This window comes from Eulemur rufifrons, chromosome 29 (assembly GCF_041146395.1).
Source record: "Eulemur rufifrons isolate Redbay chromosome 29, OSU_ERuf_1, whole genome shotgun sequence".
Taxonomy (NCBI): Eukaryota; Metazoa; Chordata; class Mammalia; order Primates; family Lemuridae; genus Eulemur; species Eulemur rufifrons.
Window position 1 is genome coordinate 94121691 of NC_091011.1, and position 19720 is coordinate 94141410.

General features: G+C 36.4%; 1 protein-coding gene across 5 annotated transcripts in view; it reads left to right on the plus strand.

The window, feature by feature from the left end:
- Positions 1 to 19720, plus strand: part of CUL1 (cullin 1) — a 95530-nt gene that overhangs the window by 38996 nt on the left and 36814 nt on the right. For all 5 annotated transcript variants that reach the window (XM_069461408.1, XM_069461407.1, XM_069461409.1 and 2 more), the window contains exon 3: positions 18008 to 18182. In XM_069461408.1, coding sequence (XP_069317509.1) covers positions 18008 to 18182 — 175 coding nt within the window. The remainder of the gene's footprint in view (positions 1 to 18007; positions 18183 to 19720) is intronic.

A 19720-nucleotide genomic window follows, 5' to 3' on the forward strand; every position in this document is an offset into this window, starting at 1 on the left:
ATGAAGAGTTAAAATGAGTTTCTTATAATTGATCATGTTGAAAACAGTTTTAAAGAAACGATTATGGCCAGTGTTGGCAAGAGCGAGGGAGACTGAGCTTCCCACAGTGCAGGCAGAAGTGTTAAGTTACTACGATCTTTCTGGAAAGAAATTTAGAAATATATTTCTAAAAGATATACAAAAATATACTTCGGCCCAGCAATTTTTTTTTAAACATAACTCTATCCTAAGGAAATAATTCAAAACTGTACTTGCAAGGCTCTTCAGCATATTTTAATAATAGTAAACAATGGGAAACAACCTCAATCTTCAACACTGAGGATTCGATGTGTAACTATAAACAGTGATTAAAAATGCAGTGAAGAGGATTCATTGACATGTAATAGTGCTCATAATGTATTGCTGAGAGAAGCCAGGATATAAAGCAGCGTGTGAACTGTGAGCCACTGGTGCACTGCCTGCTTTTGAAAAAGTTTATACACACCCTATTGAAAGTGGCTGTCTCTAGGCGGCGGGCTTATAGATTATTTCTTAAAAATTATGTGCTTTCTAGATTTTCAGTGTAGAGCAGGTATTTGAAAATACAGTTTATTAGTTTTCCTTATGCAAACATAATTCCTAGTTTGCAAAATTCTCTCTGCCTTTCACTACTGACCTGGTACTATTAAAATAGTTTTTGGGATTGAAAAGTTGTATGTTTGTCTTAGAGCGAGGACCCACAGAAATTATTATATTACATAATTGTCTCAATAGGTGATTTTTAAAATTAGTATAAACATACTATTCTTCTAAATTTGATTCATTGTATAAATACTCAGAACATTTCAAACATTTTAAAACAAATTTTATAGTTCATTACAATCAGTAGCAAGTAGTATTTTCTTTTGAAGTATGCTTATTAGATGTGAATTTATTTGCTTTGTATAGGATATTTCTTTTCAGAAATGCACCTAACAGACTGGAGAGGACATTATTCTTTTTAACTGCAGGCTGATTATACAGCGTGGTATGTGGGCCTGCTACTTTCACCATTTTGAACAGCTGGTACTTTTGTTGTCATGTAAAGACAGGAGGAAGTATTGTATTTTTAATACCTCCTTTAGTGCAGAGTCTTTCCAAATGATTTTAATAGAAGTTCTTTAAATTTCCACTTTTTCAGTTGTAGTTGGAGAAGAAGTGGCAGTAGAAAATGGTTCTGTTCTATTTGGTTTTGCTTCTTTAATTGAATTGGCTTTTCTTTTAGAAAATGAAAATGGTTGGAATTTGGTAATAACTAAAAGTCAAGAATTGATCCCTCAGACGAGTTTACTTCAGAAATAAGGTGTGGTCCTGCGGGGTGACAAAGACAGTTGAGCCCTCTCCCTGTCCCTGCAGCATCTGCAGTATGTTGAGAAAACCGGCTGCATCACCCCACGCTCACGTTGCTTCACTTTAGTGGTGTGCAGCCCACCCCGGCAGTGCGCGCTGGGCTCCCCGAGGCGGCCTGTCACGAGACCTGGCCTGCAGGTGCCCAGTGAGTGTCTGCTGGAAGATGAGGGTCTGTGGCCCTGCCTTAGACGGCTTCACGTGACAGGACCCTGTCACAGCAACTCGTGCCTGCCAGCCAGGAAAGAAGCATGCCTTGGCAAACGGGCCGGTGTTTCTAGGACGACAGCAGAAGAGTTGTAGGGCCTGTTTTGGAGGCTGAACCAGGCTGAGTTCTTTAACATAAACAACCCTGCACCTTATGCCATTTCCCCCCACCCCAGACAGACATCTGAATGAAAGACCCCAGATGTCTGCTTACAGTCTCATCCTCTTTTTTTGCCAAAGAAACTGTTCCAGGGGATCTTTGGAAAAGAACCCCAAAGTTTTAAAAGTCAAATGTGTGGGTTTGTTAGATTCTGTGGCTGCCTTGGTATAATCTAAAGCTACTAACTCGTCTGCTGAATGAAACTTCCATTTTATTGCCTTTTTTGATTTTTTTTGTTTTTTCTTTTCCTTATTTCATCTGAATTCCTGTATTTAATTTTTCCTCATATTCTAATTTTTTTTTCTGTAAGAATAACTTTAGATGTGACCATTTTTCTTTTAAATATTAGTCATATTTAGTTTTTACACTCATCTAAAGTAAGTGATTTATTAACACTTAACTTGTGCACACATGCTGGGACAGCAGGTGACACGTGTGATCCCCATGAGGGAGCAGCAGAACGAGCCCGGATCATGGAGAGCAGGTGGAAGACTCATGTCCTGTAGCTTCCTCGCAGGGCCCCTCAGGGCTCGCTCTTCAGGAAAAAGGCACCCCCCGTAACTCAGAAATACATCCATTTAAAAGTCCCTCCTTGGACGTGGAGGATTCTCCCCTACCAGGTGACGCACTTCAGTTATTCCCATGGTGCGTTTTCATCAGCTCTTACTCCAGTGAGATGTGGGGGAGCCCCTGGCTGCCCTTCTCTCGGGCAGCTTCTGATACACATAAAGAATCTGCTTTTTCCTTTTCTGATAACATTTCCCCATAGAGTTTAGTTGATTTAAAGCCAAGATAAAAATAATATGAAGTGAAGATTGTGTGTCATCAGAGCTATGCAAGATGTGCTTTGACTCTTTGTCTGTCTGCTGATGCAGGCTGCATTCCAAACCGTCCATCCCATTCTTCAAAGGTGCTTCGTTACTCCCTGAAAGGCATGCACCTGTCAGGATTGCCACGTAAGCTTTGTCTCCATTAAGCTCCTTTTCGTATGCTAGTTTTGTATGTTGTCTTTTGTAAAGTGTCCAAGTCTGTTGCCTGCCTCTTTTCCATTTTGGGGATATTTTACTTTTTATTATTTAGTTGTAGTTCTGTATATATCTGGGATACCACTGTTTTGGCATGTATATTTTGTTCGTATTTTCTCTAAGTCTGAGGCTTTGCTAATTGTTTCCTTAATGGTGTCTTTGGGTAAACAGATTTTTTTATTTTGAGGAAACTTAATTTATTGGTTTTATTTTTCTTTCACGGTTACTGCTTCTGTGACCCAAGAAACGTTTGCCTAGTTCACAACATTACTTTGTGTTTTCCTCTTATGGCTTCATGGTGTGGGGTTTTACATTTAGACCTATGATCCATGTGGAGTTAACTTTTTTATATGGTGTCTGGTAGAGCTTGAGGTTAATTTTTCCCCCATGTGGATAGCCAATTGATCTAGTGTCACTGTTGAAAAGAGTTCCTCAGTGGGTTGCTTTGGTGCCTTTGTTAAAATTAAATGACAACAGAAGTATGGTTCTATTTCTGGGATTCTGTTTCACTGATAGGTTGAACCTTAAGGAATGGTATGTTACTTGATTTGTTAAGTATTTCTAGCATCTGTGTTCATGTGGGAAAATGGTTAGTGTTTTTATTTTTCGTAATGTCTTGATTACTGTAGCATTATGAAAACTCTTAAAGTCAAGTAGTCTAAGTCTTCCACCTTTGTTCTTTTTCCCAGTATTGTTTTGACTAGTCTAGGTCCTTTGTATTTCTTCATATATTTTATATTCTGCTTCTCAATTTGTGCCATAAAAATTGATTATGATTGGAATTGCATTGAATTTTCTTTAAAAATGGCTTTCTTGAGATATAATTCACATGGCATACAATGCACTCATTTAAAATGTACATATCAATAATTGTACTATATGCACAGATATGTTCTACCATCACAACTCTCAATTTTAGAATATTTTCATGTTCTCAAAAAGAAACCCGTTTCCTTTAGCTGTCACACCTATCACTCTCATCTTCCTCCTGCCCTCTACTAATCTACTTTCTGTCCCTATAAACTTGCTTATTCTGAACATTTTTTATAAATGTGATGGTATGGACTGAATTGTGTCCCCCTCTGCAATTCATATCTTCAAGCCCTAAACCCCAGTGTATTTGGATAATATTTGGAGGTGGGGTTCTTGGGAGAATAATTAAGGTTAAATGAGCTTATGAGGGTGGGGCCTTACCCTGATAGGATTGGGGTCCTTATAAGAAGAGGAAGAGACACCAGAGAGCTCTCTCTCCACATGCATGCAGAGGAAAGGCCATGTGAGGACACAACGAGAAGGCAGCCGTCTGCAAGCCAGGAAGAGAGTCCTTACCAGAAACCAACCCCGATGGCATCTTGATCTTGGACTTCTAGCCTTCAGAACTGTGAGAAAATAAATTCCTGTTGTTCAAGCCATCTAGTCTGTGATATTTTGTTACGGCAGCCTAAACAGACTAATACATGTGGTCTTTTGTGACTAGTTTTCTTCCACTTGGCATTATGTTTTCAGATTTCATCCATGTTGTAGTATATATCAATAATTCATTTTTGTGGTAAAATAATATTCCATTTTATGGATATACCACATTTTGTTTATCCATTCATCAGTTGGTGGACATTTGAGTTATTTCTACCTTTTGGCAATTATGATTAGTGCTGCTGTAAACATTTGTGTATAAATTTCAGTGTGGACACATGTTTGCATTTCTCTTGGACACCTAGGAATGTGATTTCTGGGTCAGGTGGCAACTCTGTGTTTGATCATTTACAGAACTGCCAGACTGTTTTCCAAAGTGGCTGCCTCATTTTACTTACCCACCAGCGATGTATGAGAGTTGCAATTTCTTCATGTTCTGGCAAGCACTTGTTATTTTCTGACTTTTTGATTCTAGCCATCCTAGTGAGTTTGAAGTATTATCTCATTGTGGTTTTGATTTGCAATTCCCTGGAAACTAATGATGTCAAGCATCTTTTCATGTGCTTATTGGCCATTAGTATATCTTCCTTGGAGAGATGTCTATTTAGATTCTTTTGCTCATTTTTTAGTTTGGTTGGCTTTTTATTGAGTTGTCAGAGTTCTTTTTAGATTCTAGTTATAAATCCCTTATAGATATATGACTTAAAAATATGCTTTTCCTATTCTGTGGGTTTTCACTTTCTTAATGGTATTCTTTGACAGACAAAAGTTTTAAATTTTGATAAAGTCTAATTTTTTTTTTTTTTTTGCACTTTTGGTAGTATCTAAGACTCCTTTGCCAACTTTGAGGTTACAAAGATTTACTCCTATATTTTCTTCTAAGAGTTTTATAGTTTTAGCTCTTAGACATTTAAGTCTTTGATCCATTTGGAGTTAATTTTTGTATATGAGATAAGGGTCCATCTTAATTTTTTTTGCATGTGGCTATCCAGTTTTCCCAGCATCATTCGTTAAAAAGACCATTTTTCCTCCATTGCATGGTCTTACAACCCTTGTCAAACATAAACATCAGTTTATTTCTGGATTCTCAATTCTATTGCATTGATTTATCCTATGCCAGTACCTCACTGTCTTAATTACTGTAGTTTTATAGTAAGTTTTGAAATTGTGATGTATGAGTCCTCCAACTTTGTTCTTTTTGAAGATTGTTTTGGCTTTTTTGGGTCTCTTGAAATTCCATACAAATTTTGGAATCAGCTTGTCATTTTCTGCAAAGAAGCTAATTGGGATTCTGGTAGGGATTGCACTGAACGTGTACATCAGTTTGGAGAGTATTGCCATTTTAACAGTTCTAAGTTGTCTTCCAATGTAAGTATTTGAAAGTTTAAATTTCGTTATAAGGATTTTTAGCTTCATTTCACAAAGTTTGATATGTTGTATCTTCATTATTACTTAGTTCAAAATATTTTATAACTTTCCTTATTTCTTCTTTGATCCTTGGGTTATATAGAAATGTGTTGTTTAGTTTAGAAATACTAGGTTTTCCTGGGTAGCTCATTATTACTGATTCCTAATTATAATTCCATTTTGATCAAAGAACAAGCTGTATGATTTCAGTCCTTTTAAATGTTTTCAGACTTGTGTAATGGCCCAGAAAATAGCCTATCTTGGCAAATATACCATGTACTCTTGAAAAGAATGTGGATTCTGTGGTTGTTGGCTATAGACACTGGAATGTTGGGTCTGGATTGTATCAGATTGCGAGAGATGATTGTGCCCATCTCTCCCCAACTCCTCATTTAGTGATGGCCTGTTGGTATCTTGCAGTCTTCCATGGTGGGAATATTGTAACACGGATATCTGCAAAGGCTGCAGGTTGAACTTTTACTTTCTCTCTCTCTCTCTCTCTCTCTCTCTCCAGAGAGCCAGTTTACCAGTATACAACTGTGTGTAGAATATTTTAACTGTTAAGTGAAGATGATTGATTGTTATCAGATTATCTATGTCTTGATTGTTTTCCTTTGGTCTAGTTGCTAGACAGGGATGTTAAAATCTCATCCTATGATTGTGACATTGTCTCCTCCCTTTAATTCTGTCAAATTTGTTTCATGTCTTTTGTAACTCTGTTACTAGAAAAATAAACATTTATGATTGTCTTTTTAGTAAATTGACATTTATTATTATGAAATGTCCCTCTTTATGTCTGTTAATATCTTGTCTGGTAGTTACAGCCTTTTCAGCCTTCTTATGTCGTTGTTTGCATGATAGTTTTTTCCATCCATTTGCTTTCAGCCTATATGTTTTTTTGTATTTATCTTTTGTCAACATACCAAGTGGTTTTGCTGTTTCGTCCCTTCTGACCATCTCTGCCTTTTGATTAGTTTTAGCTCATTAACATTTATTATAATTATTAATAGGTTGATTTTAGGCCTACCATTTTAATATTTTTTCTCTCCTTTAAAAAAGTTTCTTTGTTCCTGCTTTCTTCCCTTCTTTTAGATTATTTGAAATATTTTAGAATTCCATTTTAATGTATTGATTAACTTTTTAGCTATACATCCGCAATGTGTGTATGTGTGAATGAGTGAGAGATTGCTCTAGGGATGTAATATACATCTTTTTTTTTCTTTCTTACCATGCTACTTAGAGTTGTATGAAATCACAGATGTAGAAACACCGTAATTGTATAGTTCCATTGACTACCCATATCCTCCTACTCTATATACATTACGTCTACATATATACTAAAACCCACAAGACAATACTATAAATTTTTGTCTTAAGCCATCCTTTGTATTTTAAAGAATTAAGAAAAAAAATCTTTTATATTTACCTAGATATTTACTATTTCTAATGCTCTTCATTCCTTCCTAAATATTCAAGATTCCACGTAGTGTCAGTTCACTTCAGCCTGAAATGCATGTGTCGTACTATGTGAATTCCCTTAGTTTCTTCTGAAAAATCTTTATTTTGCCTTCATTTTTCAAGGATATTTTCAATGGATATAGAATTTTAGATTGATAGGTTTCTTCTTTCTTTCAGCACTTAACCATGTTAATCCACTGTCTCCTGGCTTTTGTAGTTTTTGATGAGAAGTTAGTGGTCTTTTCCTATGTTACATGTATAATAATTTTTCCTTCTCTGCTTTTAAGATTTTTGCCTCTTTGGTTTTCTGGCAGTTTTTATCTTTTCTCTTGGCCTGTCTTTAGACCCATAACTCTTGTCTCCATTTTGCTGTTAAGGTTACATAATTTATTCTAGAGATTGTATATTTCAGCTCTGGAATTTTTTTTTTTTTTTTTTTTTTTTTTTGAGACAGAGTCTCACTCTGTTGCCTAGGCTAGAGTGCTGTGGCCTCAGCTTAGCTCACAGCAACCTCAAACTCCTGGGCTCAAGCGATGCTTCTGCCTCAGACTCCCAAGTAGCTGGGACTATAGGCATGCACCACCATGCCCGCCTAATTTTTTTTCCCTATATATTTTTAGTTGTCCAGCTAATTTCTTTCTATTTTTAGTAGAGACAGGGTCTCGCTCTTGCTCAGGCTGGTCTCGAACTCCTGAGCTCAAACAATCCTCTCACGTCAGCCTCCCAGAGTGCTAGGATTACAGGCGTGAGCCACTGCTCCCAGCCCAGCTCTAGAATTTTATTTGGTTCTTTTTCATGATTTCCTTTTTTGCTGCAATTAATTTTCATTTGTTATGAACATACTTTCCTTTATAGCTTTGAGTGTAACTATGATAGTCACTTTAAAATTCTTGTCTCCTAATTCCAACATTTGGATCTTCTCCAAGTGGTCTCTGTTGATTGTCTTTTCTTTTGAGAGTGTATTTCATTTTTCTGTTTCTTCTTACATCAACGATGTTAGATTGTGCCATTCATTAACTTATTCTAAGACTAGACTACCCTTCAATGTAAGCCTTCTTTTGGTTCTCTGGAACCTTCAGATAGTTGTTTTTATATTTTTTCCAGAGTTTATAGTTATTTGCTAAAAATGTGGTCAGGTGCTTTGGTACTAGAATTGGAACCATGGTTTAATTATAACAAAGTTTCTAAGGTGACTAATACAGGCTCACAATAACTATTAGGTTGAAGATGGACTGGAGGTGTAGGGGGTGGGGAAATGAGATATATTTTCTATTTGCAGGAAATCAGTAACTTAAAGGTGGATGAGTCAAAGAGCAATACAAGCATATGATTTAAAGACATGTACATTTCCACTTGAAAAATGAAGAACTAAGTCTAGAAACAGTTAAAAATGGTTACCCCTAGGGGTTGGGGAGGGTTGGATTCATAGCACTATGGCTTGTAATTATAAGTTCTTTTGCATTATTTCACCTCTTTAACTTAGATAGAAGTTGCTGGAAGAAACCTAAATTTTCGTAAACAGGAAATCTCCTAACCGGCTCATACTTTCCGTGCCTGACTGGATAATGGTGAGGAGTGATACTAATTTGGGAATGAATGTGGAGTTAAACTCTGGGTAGAAACTCTTAAACAGCTTTTAAGAGTCTCCTTTCCATTAGAGTAGTGCCTTTCAATCTATTCTGTTAGGCGTCTTGCACGTGAGCTTGTCCGGAGGAGGAGGTAATGGTGGGGAAGAAAGCAGTGTTCTGTGCACTGTACTTTCTTTCCTCCACAGAGAACATTTGTTGAGAAAGAAAGAATTCTGTGGCTACAAGTAACACCCCTGCTCTCCCAAAGTAACTACTATTAATGTTTGGACACACGTACAGTCTTTTATCTGCGTGTGCAAAGGAACCATACTGAAATGATATTTTCTAGGTTGCTCTTTTCACTGATTGATGTCTTTTTAACATCTTTCCATATAGCTCTGTGCATGTGCCACAGTTTGTTGATTCAAGTGCAGCCCAAAGTTCATGCATGGTACAATAGTTGGTCAGGTGGCAGTGATGACACAGTTGTCATTATCTACACCTGTGCACACTTGAGTGCAACCTTGTTCTTTCTGTCAGCAAACCATTTGAGGGATCTGCCCTAATGGAAAAAGCCTTTTGCTATCAAGAAAGTGCAGGATCAAACTTATAAAATGGATAGGAACATCATTTTAGAAGAAAATCCTGGAATCAGTTTTGTACTGCTATTTAGAAGTGCTAATACAGTGGCTCAGAGAGGATGGTATTATGTGGAAGAACAAAAACATCCTTAGCAAGAGTCATAATAATTCAGCATAGTTAGACTCTATGTAAAAAAAAAAAAACAAACAAAAAAAACATTTTAGCAGTAGCTTAACCAATTTATTTAGCTTTTCTTTACTTATAAAACTGTTATGCTAAATCTGTTTAAGTCTAAAGCAGGTAATCTTTTAGTAAGTAAAAGTAAAAATTCCATCTGCTAAGAGTGCATTGTGTCATTTTAACTGGCAGCATTTTCTTTTCTTAGTGATACTTAAAAGTCATAGTAAATATTGTGATATCTTAGCTGAAATTTGGTAAATATATTGCAGTCTTTTTAACCACTCTATATCCTGTGACTTTGTTAAAAGCTGCGTACTATATCCTCAGATGGATCCAACAGTGGATTTAACTAATTCCCTGTGTTTGACAAATAGCTTATTACAAGTTTTTTGCCATTATGAGCAGTGCTTGTGTTAGTTTGCTAGCTAAGTGTTTGTGTACTACCATGGTGTTTTTCCTATGGTACATGCTTATGAACATAATTGTTGTTTCAAAAGGAATACACTTTAAGGCTTTTAAATATATTCACATTTGACTCCGGAAATGTAATGGTATATGCTCTGAGCTCCAATGTGTGCAAGCTCCCAGTTTTCCTGCATCTTAGCTATTGCTGAGTTTAATTGTTTTTTTAAACACCTTTGTTAACTTAATAGCTGGAAAGTAATATATTGCCTCACAGAATTGAGGCTGAACTAGATAACCTAAAAAATCCTGGAACCAAGCACCTGGAACTGGGTGCTGGGTAAAACACAGCAAAGTGTAATGGAGAGCTGGCTTCGCACAAAAGTGAGAGGACTCTCCAGGCATCTGAAAAAATGGAGAGAGCTAAAGACAAGGCACTAAGCGTGGTGAGCTTCTGTGTGACAGAGTGAGGATTTGGGCCAGGTAGGCTGGCAGGTGGGGCCGCACTTTGGAAAGGAGACAAAGCCTCATGCTTGGTGGGAGGGGGACTGGAGGCTGATGTCTCTATGGAAATCTGGAACACTGAAAACCCTACATACCTGCTAGTGAAAAGGTGAGCTGGAAAAAAAAAATAATGGACCTACTCTTCCATGAAGACAACTAGTAAAGTATTTAAGCTGAGCTCTGGATGTAAGAAGGATGGAGAAAGTCTGTCTTGCGAATTTGTAACCTTAGGTGCGTTTGGGGTTTGAGTTTGTATTACCAGCTTATTTTGAGATTTCCCCAAGCTGCGAATTTAACATGAAAACCCCACTGAGAATAAGTTAAAGTTACAAAGCACAGGAGAGAGTCCACCGTGGAAGAAGTCCTGGACATATAACAAACAGCTAAATTAGACTCCCAAGAGCTTCAAATAAAAGGATCCTTAGAGAAAGCCTCTAAGTATGTTCAAAATGATTAGTGACACAAAAGAATCAAAAATATAAAGGAACAAAACAATATGGGAAATAAGACATTTTAAAAAGAAAGAAACTCTATAAATGTAAATTGAACTCATTAAACTGTAAATTTGACACAGCTAAAAGAGAATCACTTAATCATATGGTAGACCAGGAAAAATTAGAGTTTGAACAAAGATAAAGTGGTGGAAAATAATTGAAAACTTTAACTATGGCATGGAAGATAACATGAAAATGTCCAACATACATGTAATAGAAGAACTAGGAGAAAATAGAAAGGGGAGCAGAAATATTTGAAGAGATAATAGCTAAGAATTTTCCAGAATTGGCAAAAGGCCAAATGTGTGTGTCTACTGTTAAGGTAACCATTGCAAGAATATAGAATGTGCAACTCAAAAATAATACAAGAACTATAATGGAACAATAGATGGGACAAAGGGAGAAGAAAGCAAGAAGCACAGAAAAAGAATTAAAATAGAAAATGCAAAATAGGGTGGTAGAAATGAATCCAGATAGCACTCTGAAACAGCTTAATTATAAAACCAAATTTGCCCATCAGAGACTATCAGACTCAATTTTTTAAAAAGTGAATTATGCTGTGGTGGTTTACAGTAGACACATCAAGACATAGAAACATAAAGGTTGAAATAAAGGGCTGGAACAAAGGCATTTGAGGAAATTCTAACCCAAAGATAGGTATAACCATATTAATACCAGATACAGTAAGTTCCTAAGACAGTGTTGTTAGAAATAAACGGGTTACTTCTGAATGGTATAATTCCAAATTTGTGTACTTATTAACAGTGCCTTAAAACATGTGACAGATATTTTAGAGAATTACAAGAGAAATTGACAAAACCATTACTATTTGGGGGGATTTCAATACAGATTTCTCAGTAATTAATAGACAAATCAGTAACAGCGTAGAAGATTTGAAAAACAACTGCCTGGCTCTCTCCGGTGGGTCCCTGTGTCAACATTGAAGAAGGGACATGCTTTTCAAGCATGTGTAGGATGACTGTCCACCCTGACTCCTGCCCTGAAAAACCACATATTCAGCTACAAATCTCATCACATCTTAAAGATATTATCAAAAATATAAGATTCTCTGACTTTGATTTAATGAAATTAAATTTTTTTGAAGGTTCAAAAAATCTAAATAGTTTTTCTTAAAAAGAAGTAATACTGGAAAGGAGAAAATACAACTGAGTACAAGGAAAAGTAGTATAAGTATCTTAATTGCTTATATTAAAAATAAAACAAAGAGGAGAAATTACAAAACAAGGATTTATACAGAGAGTGCAGATGTAAAGAAAGAAGTAAATTAAAAAGAGCAGAAGTGCAGATACAGTAACGAAAATTAATAAAACCCAAACTGGTTCTTTAAAAAGACTAGTAGACAATCCTTTGGCAAAATTAATCATAAAACAACACAACACAGGCATACCTTGTTTTATTGTGCTCTGCATTATTATGCTTCAGAGATAATTACTTCCTTTTTTTTTTTTTTTTTCAAATTGAAGGTTTGTGGAAACCTTGCATCAAGCCAGGTGTATTGGCACCGTTTTTCCAACAGCAGATGCTCACTTCGTGTCTCTGTCACAGTTTGGTAATTCTCGTAATGTTTCACATTTTTTTCATTATTATTATATCTTTTAAGGTGATCTGTTATCCGTGATCTTTGATGTTACTATTGTAATTGTTTTGGGGTGCCATCAACTGCACCCATATTAAGGTAGCAAATTTAATCAGTGAATGTATGCATTTGACTACACCATCTGGCCCTTCTCCTGTCTTTCTCCCTCTCCTTGGGCCTCCCTATTCCCTGAGTCACACAACAATATCGAAATTAGGCCAGTTAACAATTCTACGACGGGGCCGGGCTTTGTGGCTCACTCCTGTAATCCTACCACTTGGGAAGCCGAAGTGGGCGGATCGTTTGAGCTCAGGAATTCGAGACCAGCCTGAGCAAGAGTGAGACCCTGTCTCTACTAAAAAAAAAAAAGAAAGAAAGAAAGAAATTAGCTGGACAACTGAAAATATATAGAAAAAATTAGCCGGGCTTGGCGGTGCATGCCTGTAGTCCCAGCTACTCGGGAGGCTGAGGCAGGAGGATCACTTGAGCCCAGGAGTTTGAGGTTGCTGTGAGGTAGACTGATGCCACAGCACTCTAGCCCGGGCAACACAGTGAGACTGTGTCTCAGAAAAAAACAAAACAAACAAAAAAAAACCACCAACCCTACAATGGCCTTAAAGTGTTCAAATGAAAGGAAGAGTTGCACATCTCTTACTTTAAATCAAAATGATTCAGTTTAGTGAGGAAAGCATGTCGCACACTGAGATAAGGCCAAAAACTAGGCCCCTTTTACTAAACAATTAGCCAAGTTGTGAATGCAAATAAAAGTTCTTAAAGGAAATTAAAAGTGAACCATGTGAACCTTGAATGATAAGAAAGTGAAACAGCCTTGTTGCTTACATGGAGAGTTTTAGTGGCTTGGATGGCAGATCAAACCAGCCACATCATTCCCTTAAGCTAAAGCCTAATCCAGAGCAAGGCCCTAACTCTCTTCAATTCTGTGAAGGCTGAGAAAGGTGAGGAAGTTGCAGAGAAAAATTTGAAGCTAGCACAGGTTGGTTTATAAGGTTTAAGGAAAGAAACCATCTCCACATTAAAGTATAAGGTAAAGTAGCAAGTTATCCAGAAGATCTAGCTAAGATCATTGATGAAGGTGGCTACAATAAACAACAGATTTTCAATGTAGACAAAAGAGCCTTCTATTGGTAGAAAATGACATCTAGGACTTTCATAGCTAGAAGGGGAGAAGTTAATGCCTGGCCTCAAATCTTCAAAGGACAGGGTGACTCTCTTGTTAGGGGCTGGTGCAGCTGGTGACTTTAAATTGAAACTAGTGCTCATTTACCATTCTGAAAACCCCAAGGCCCTTCAGAATTGTGCTAAGTCTACTCTACCTGTGCTCTATAAATGGAACGACAAAGTCTGGATGACAACACATCTGTTTATAGCATGGTTTACTGAATATTCTAAGCCTGCTATTGAGACCTGCTGCTCAGAAAAAAGATTCCTTTGAAAGTATTACTGCTCATTGTCAACGCACCTGGTCACCCAAGAGCTCTGATGGAGCTGTACAAGGGAGATTAATGTTTTCATGCCTGCCAACACAACATTCATTCTGTAGCCCATAGATCAAGGAGTAATTTCAACTTTCAGGTCTTATTGTTTAAGAACTATATTTTATAAACCTATAGTTGCCACAGGTAGTGAATATTCTGATGGGTCTGGTCAAAGCAAATTGAAAACCTTCTGAAAAGGATTTACCATTCCAAATGCCATTAAGAACATTCATGGTACGTGGGAGGAGGTCAAAATATCAACATAAACAGGATTTTGGAAGAAGTTGATTCCAACCCTCATGAATAACTTTGAGGGGCTCAAAACCTCTGTGGAGGAAGGAACTAACTGCAGATGTGGTAGAAACAGCGAGAGAACTAGAATTAGAAGTGGAGCCTGAAGATGTGACTGAGTCACTGTGATCTCATGATACTACTTGAACAAATGAGGGCTTGCTTCTTATGGATACGCAAAGAGTGGAGACGGAATATATTCCTGATGAAGATGCTGTGAATGTTGTTGAAATGACGACAAAGGATTTAGAATATTCTATAAACTAGGTTAATAAAGCCGTGGCAGAGTCTGAGAAGATTGACTCTAATTTTTTTGAGAGAGGTTCTCCTGTGGGTAAAATACTATCCAACAGCATTGCTTGCTACAGGGAAACCTTTTGTGAAAGGAAGGGTCAACTGATGACACAAATTTCACTGTTGTCTTATTTTAAGAAATTGCCACGGCCACCCCAGCCTTCCTCAGCCACCACCCTGATCAACCAGCAGCTGTCAACATTGAGGCCAAGACCTTCCACTAGCAAAAAGGTTAGGATTCACTGAAGGCTTAGATGATTAATAGCACTTTTTAGTCATAAATTGTTTTTCTAATTAAGGCATATACTTTTTAAAACATAATGGTATCACATGATACACTATACTATAACATAAACATTACTTTTATATGCACTGGGAAAGAAAAATTTGTGACTTGCCTCACTGTGGTGTTCAATGCTCTGGAACTGAACCTGTAACGTCTCTGAAGTATGCCTGTATTAGAATAAATAAAGAGATATTACAGAAAAAGCAGAAATTTTTAAAAGGATGACCGATCTAGAAAATGTAGTTGAAATGGACAGTTTTCTAGAAGTAGCAGTACATGTAGAGAGGAAAGGGTGGACCATTCATTTTGTGGTTTTTGAACCATGCAGAGAAAAATAAAATTTTCCTTCTACTGTATTCAAGTTTAGGAACATTAAAAACCTCAATGAGAGAATCATCTTTAAAAGAAAATACAGCAGAATTATTATTTTGGGAGGGGAGGATTTTGTAAACAAAACACAAGCCATAAAAGAAAATTTGGATAAACTTGATAAGAATTTCTCTTCATCCAGTGATATCCATAAAGAAAAAGTATGCTACAAACAAGAAGATAGTTGCAGTATATATCATTGATAAAGGATGGCTTTCACAATAAACAAAAAACTGCAAGTCTAAGAGAACTCTTATTTTTTTCAGTTTGTAGCAGAAACACTTATTATATACTTGCCTTTTTAAAATATGGGAGTTTCTAACCAGAAATTATATGCTGCAAAATGTACGTATCTCAAGTGTATGGTTTGAATTTTTTTTTGACAGATGTGTACATTCATGTAAACAACACCCTAATCAAGATACAGAAAGTTCCCTCAAGTCTCCTTTGGTCAATCTTCACCCTTCAAAGAAGCAGAAGAAATTACTCTTCTGATTTCTGTCATCATAGATTAGGTTTTGCCTGTTTGAGAACTTCATATAAATGGAATTATATATGTCTTGCTTTTTTTGCATTCAACATGCTTTGAGATTCATTCATGATTTTTGTATCAGTTTATTTTTTAAACTGCTGGGTAATGTTCTATTCTATGACTATACCACGATTTGCATAAGGAACCGCCAACCTGTTCTCCAAAGTGGTTGTACCATTTGGTATTCCCATCATTAATGTCTGAGCAAACTTGTTTTTTTAAAAAATGAGGATATGAGCAGGCAATATACAGAAGAGAAAATGAAAATGACTAAACCTCTAAGGTGCTTAGTCTCGCCGTAATCAGAGATCTGCATATTAAGACCATGGTAAACCACAATATACGTACAGTGAGGTGGTGGGTGGTAAAAACTGATGCACTGCCGGGGGCTGTGCAGCCTTTATAGAGCAAATGTGGCAACATGTAATAACATTAAAATGTACCTCTCCTGTCATTTGGTAATTCTATGCCTCAAGAAACCTGTACATGTAACATGTATGCAAGGGGACATGCTAGTTCTATTCTTTGCACCTTTGTAAATATCAAAAATTGGTACCTGCTAAAATGATCATCAGTAAGGTCCATCAACCAAAGAATTGATAAATTATTGTAAATATATACTCTACGGTATATTATATACACCTGTAGCTATCTCAAATGTTACCCAAAAACAAATGGCAGCAGCACACGTTCATATTATAATTCGTGTAATCTGAAAATGTAAAACATACAAAATATATTTTGTATAGTTATCCAATGAAATATGAAAACATTCATAGGAATGATATATACCAAAACATGGGGGCGTTTGCTTCTAGAGTGAAAGGCAGGAGGAGTGAGATTAGAGAGGAGAACATCGTGTTTCAGTTATAATCCATAATGTTTCATTTCCTTAAAAGTTGGGTGTAGGTGGAATATGAGACAAGCGTTGGGAATATAGTAAGATTTATCAAAATTGAGTCATGAGCATACGACAGTTTATTGTAATCTGTGATTCTCTGTGCAATCAAAACATTTAATAAAATTCGTTGTTTTAAGATAAAGTTCTTTGATTACTACTGAAGTTGAGTATCTTATTAAGTTTTTGGCCATCAATATATATTTCCTTTACTTTTTGAATTTTCTGTTGATATACTTTGCCCACGTTTCCATAGAGATTCATTGTTCATATTGTTTTAAATTACCTTAATTTTTTAAAGATAGTAACTCTTTAAGGGTTTTTTTACTTAAATATATTGAAATTTTCAGATTAAGTATTTGTCTGACCTTGCTTAGAAAGTGCCTCACCAACCTGAGAACAGGTAAGCATTTATTATATCTTCTTCGTTTTATGGTTTTGGTTTGTATATTTTAATTCTTAATCCATTTGTAATATATTTTGGAATATGAAACATTTAGAAATATCTTAACCAAATGCTATTTATTAAATAATCTTTACCCACTGAAGTATCTTTATACAGGAAATTCTTAAATATACCAGAATGTTGTGTGTGTTCTGTTTTACTGATCTTTCTCCGAGTCGATGGAAGCGTCTTTCTATTAATCCTATTCAAGTAATAATACATGCAGATAAGCTTATCGTGTTTGAAGGTTATAACAACACAGGCTTCTCTCTCTGCCCTCCCCATTCCCTTCCCACTCCCCCCGGTGCTGCAGCTGTTTCGGACTGTGGCTGTCTCTGCTGTCATTACGCATCTCCGTGTTTCTCAGTGGTGTGTGGACGCTGCTGCTGTGCACTGGTCGGTTTCAGATGTCTGTGGCTCTTTATAGTAACAGGAGGACTTGGGTCTCTTGCCATTTCTGCTTTTCATCCTTCATCCGCAAAATGTAGTTTTATTTAAATCCATTTCTAAATAATTTCAAAATAAGGTTTTGATTATTTCAGTATTTAGAATGTGTGCTTCTGGAAATGTTATTTATAGCTAAGCATCATAATAGATGATAATTATTTTTAGCTTTTTGTTTTTCCTGGAGTAAATAATTGCTTTTTTCTTTTTAATTTGCAACCTTTCCATTGTACCGATTGCCAGTTCTTTTCATGCCTTCTGAAAACACACTTTTGGGACAATTTTGCACAAGGTCAATCACATTAGGTAATCTAAAAGGTCTGAACTTTTTCTTGGCAACCTTCCTCTGGAACATTCCATTCCCCTTCTTAGTTAGCTCTTTTGCTCTCTAGGCGTAGGGAACACCTTGTGAATGGGGCTTGTTGATGGTTAGCTTTGTTTATAGTATGAATGGTATCTTTTTTTCTCTCTAGTTTTTAACAGGTTTTGGTTGGTATATTGGGGATGTACTGATAATGAATTATAGTATGTTCGTATTAATCACTGTTAACACCTATGATGCATGTTGATTTCCTTAACTTTTCTCCAAGCCACGTTTATAACTACTGTACTAGCGTACACCAGTCAAACCAAGCACGAGGAGCGGGAGTCCCTCCTTCTAAATCCAAAAAGGGCCAGACACCTGGAGGAGCTCAGTTTGTTGGCCTGGAATTGTACAAACGGCTTAAGGAATTTTTGAAAAATTACTTGACAAATCTTCTAAAGGTAAGATGTTTTACATATATACTAAGCATTTATAATGTAAAAAAAAAAAAAAGTAATGAAGTAATGGGTCTAACTTAAATGCTAAATAATCCTTCACTGTTATTTGTTCATTGCTTTAGGCACTAATGTGTGTGAAGATGTTTTGGTATTGCTTAGTCTTTTACCTATTACGAAAATAAAACCTTCATGAACCATATTCAGTTTTTTAAATAAAATTATTAATAGAAATTTTTGATAACTTTATACCACAATAGTACTTTCCTTAAATTATTAACCATTTGTAATTGGTTATTAGAAATGGATGAACCTTTTCATTTAAAGCAAGTAATTATATATTCAAATTACCTATATTTTATTTTGAACCCAATGTGGTATTTCCTATCAAAATGTATAAACAGGCCAGGCGCGGTGGCTCACGTCTGTAATCCTAGCACTCTGGGAGGCCGAGGCGGGTGGATTGCTCAAGGCCAGGAGTTCGAGACCAGCCTGAGCAAGAGCGAGACCCTGTCTCTACTAAAAATAGAAAGAAATTATCTGGCCAACAAAAGTATATATAGAAAAAATTAGCCGGGCATGGTGGCGCATGCCTGTAGTCCCAGCCACTCGGGAGGCTGAGGCAGTAGGATCGCTTAAGCCCAGGAGTCTGAGGTTGCTGTGAGCTAGGCTGACGCCACGGCACTCACTCTAGCCAGGGCAACAAAGCGAGACTCTGTCTCAAAAAAAAAAAATGTATAAACAATTATAAGGTTACTTAGTCTTTGGTAATCATATTTTTCAAATGTGATACTGCTTTTTACACATGGCCATGAAATAGGTTTCAAACTGCTGTGAAGTTGTGCCCTTGACTAGGATGGGTTTCACTGTGAACATCCTTTTCCTTGGAGCATGGGTTCGTCCTGCTCCAGGCCTTCACTTGGGCAGCGAAGGAGTCTTTTCCCCTTCATCTTCTGCCTTTTTCTTCCTGAGTCTTCATCTGTTGTAGCAAGGCAGTGTAAGGCCTTACATCCAGCCACAGGATGGGCAAGGAGCTCTACACATATTACGTAGAGTGAGTGAAGACATCTCTACTCTCTGCCCTGGGAAATTTACAGGGACTCTTCTGTGTATATATCTTAAAGATTTTTGATTTATACAAATAATATGCAAAAAAATTTTAGCATGTTGTAAAATTGTTTTTCTTAATATATTTTGCAAGCTAACTGGAAACTTAAACATTAGTCTAACAGACTGTAGTTGGTTGACCACAAATTGTGACTAATGTAGTATCATTTTCATGTTCCCCAAATGGTGTTAGCCTGTGTGCCCTTTGTATTTTTATTCACAACACTTTAAAGAGAATGTTGTGATTAATCTTTAGTACTAAAGTGAGAAACAGTATATTTGTGTTGTATAAAAGTATCCATAGCTATGCCATCAATCATATTTTTGCATTTTCAAAAGGTCATATAGCATCATCCAGAATAGCTTTAATTTTTAAGTTCCTTTCATATTATTTAAATTTAAATGAACCAAAATTTGGTTGTGTCAAGATACGATGA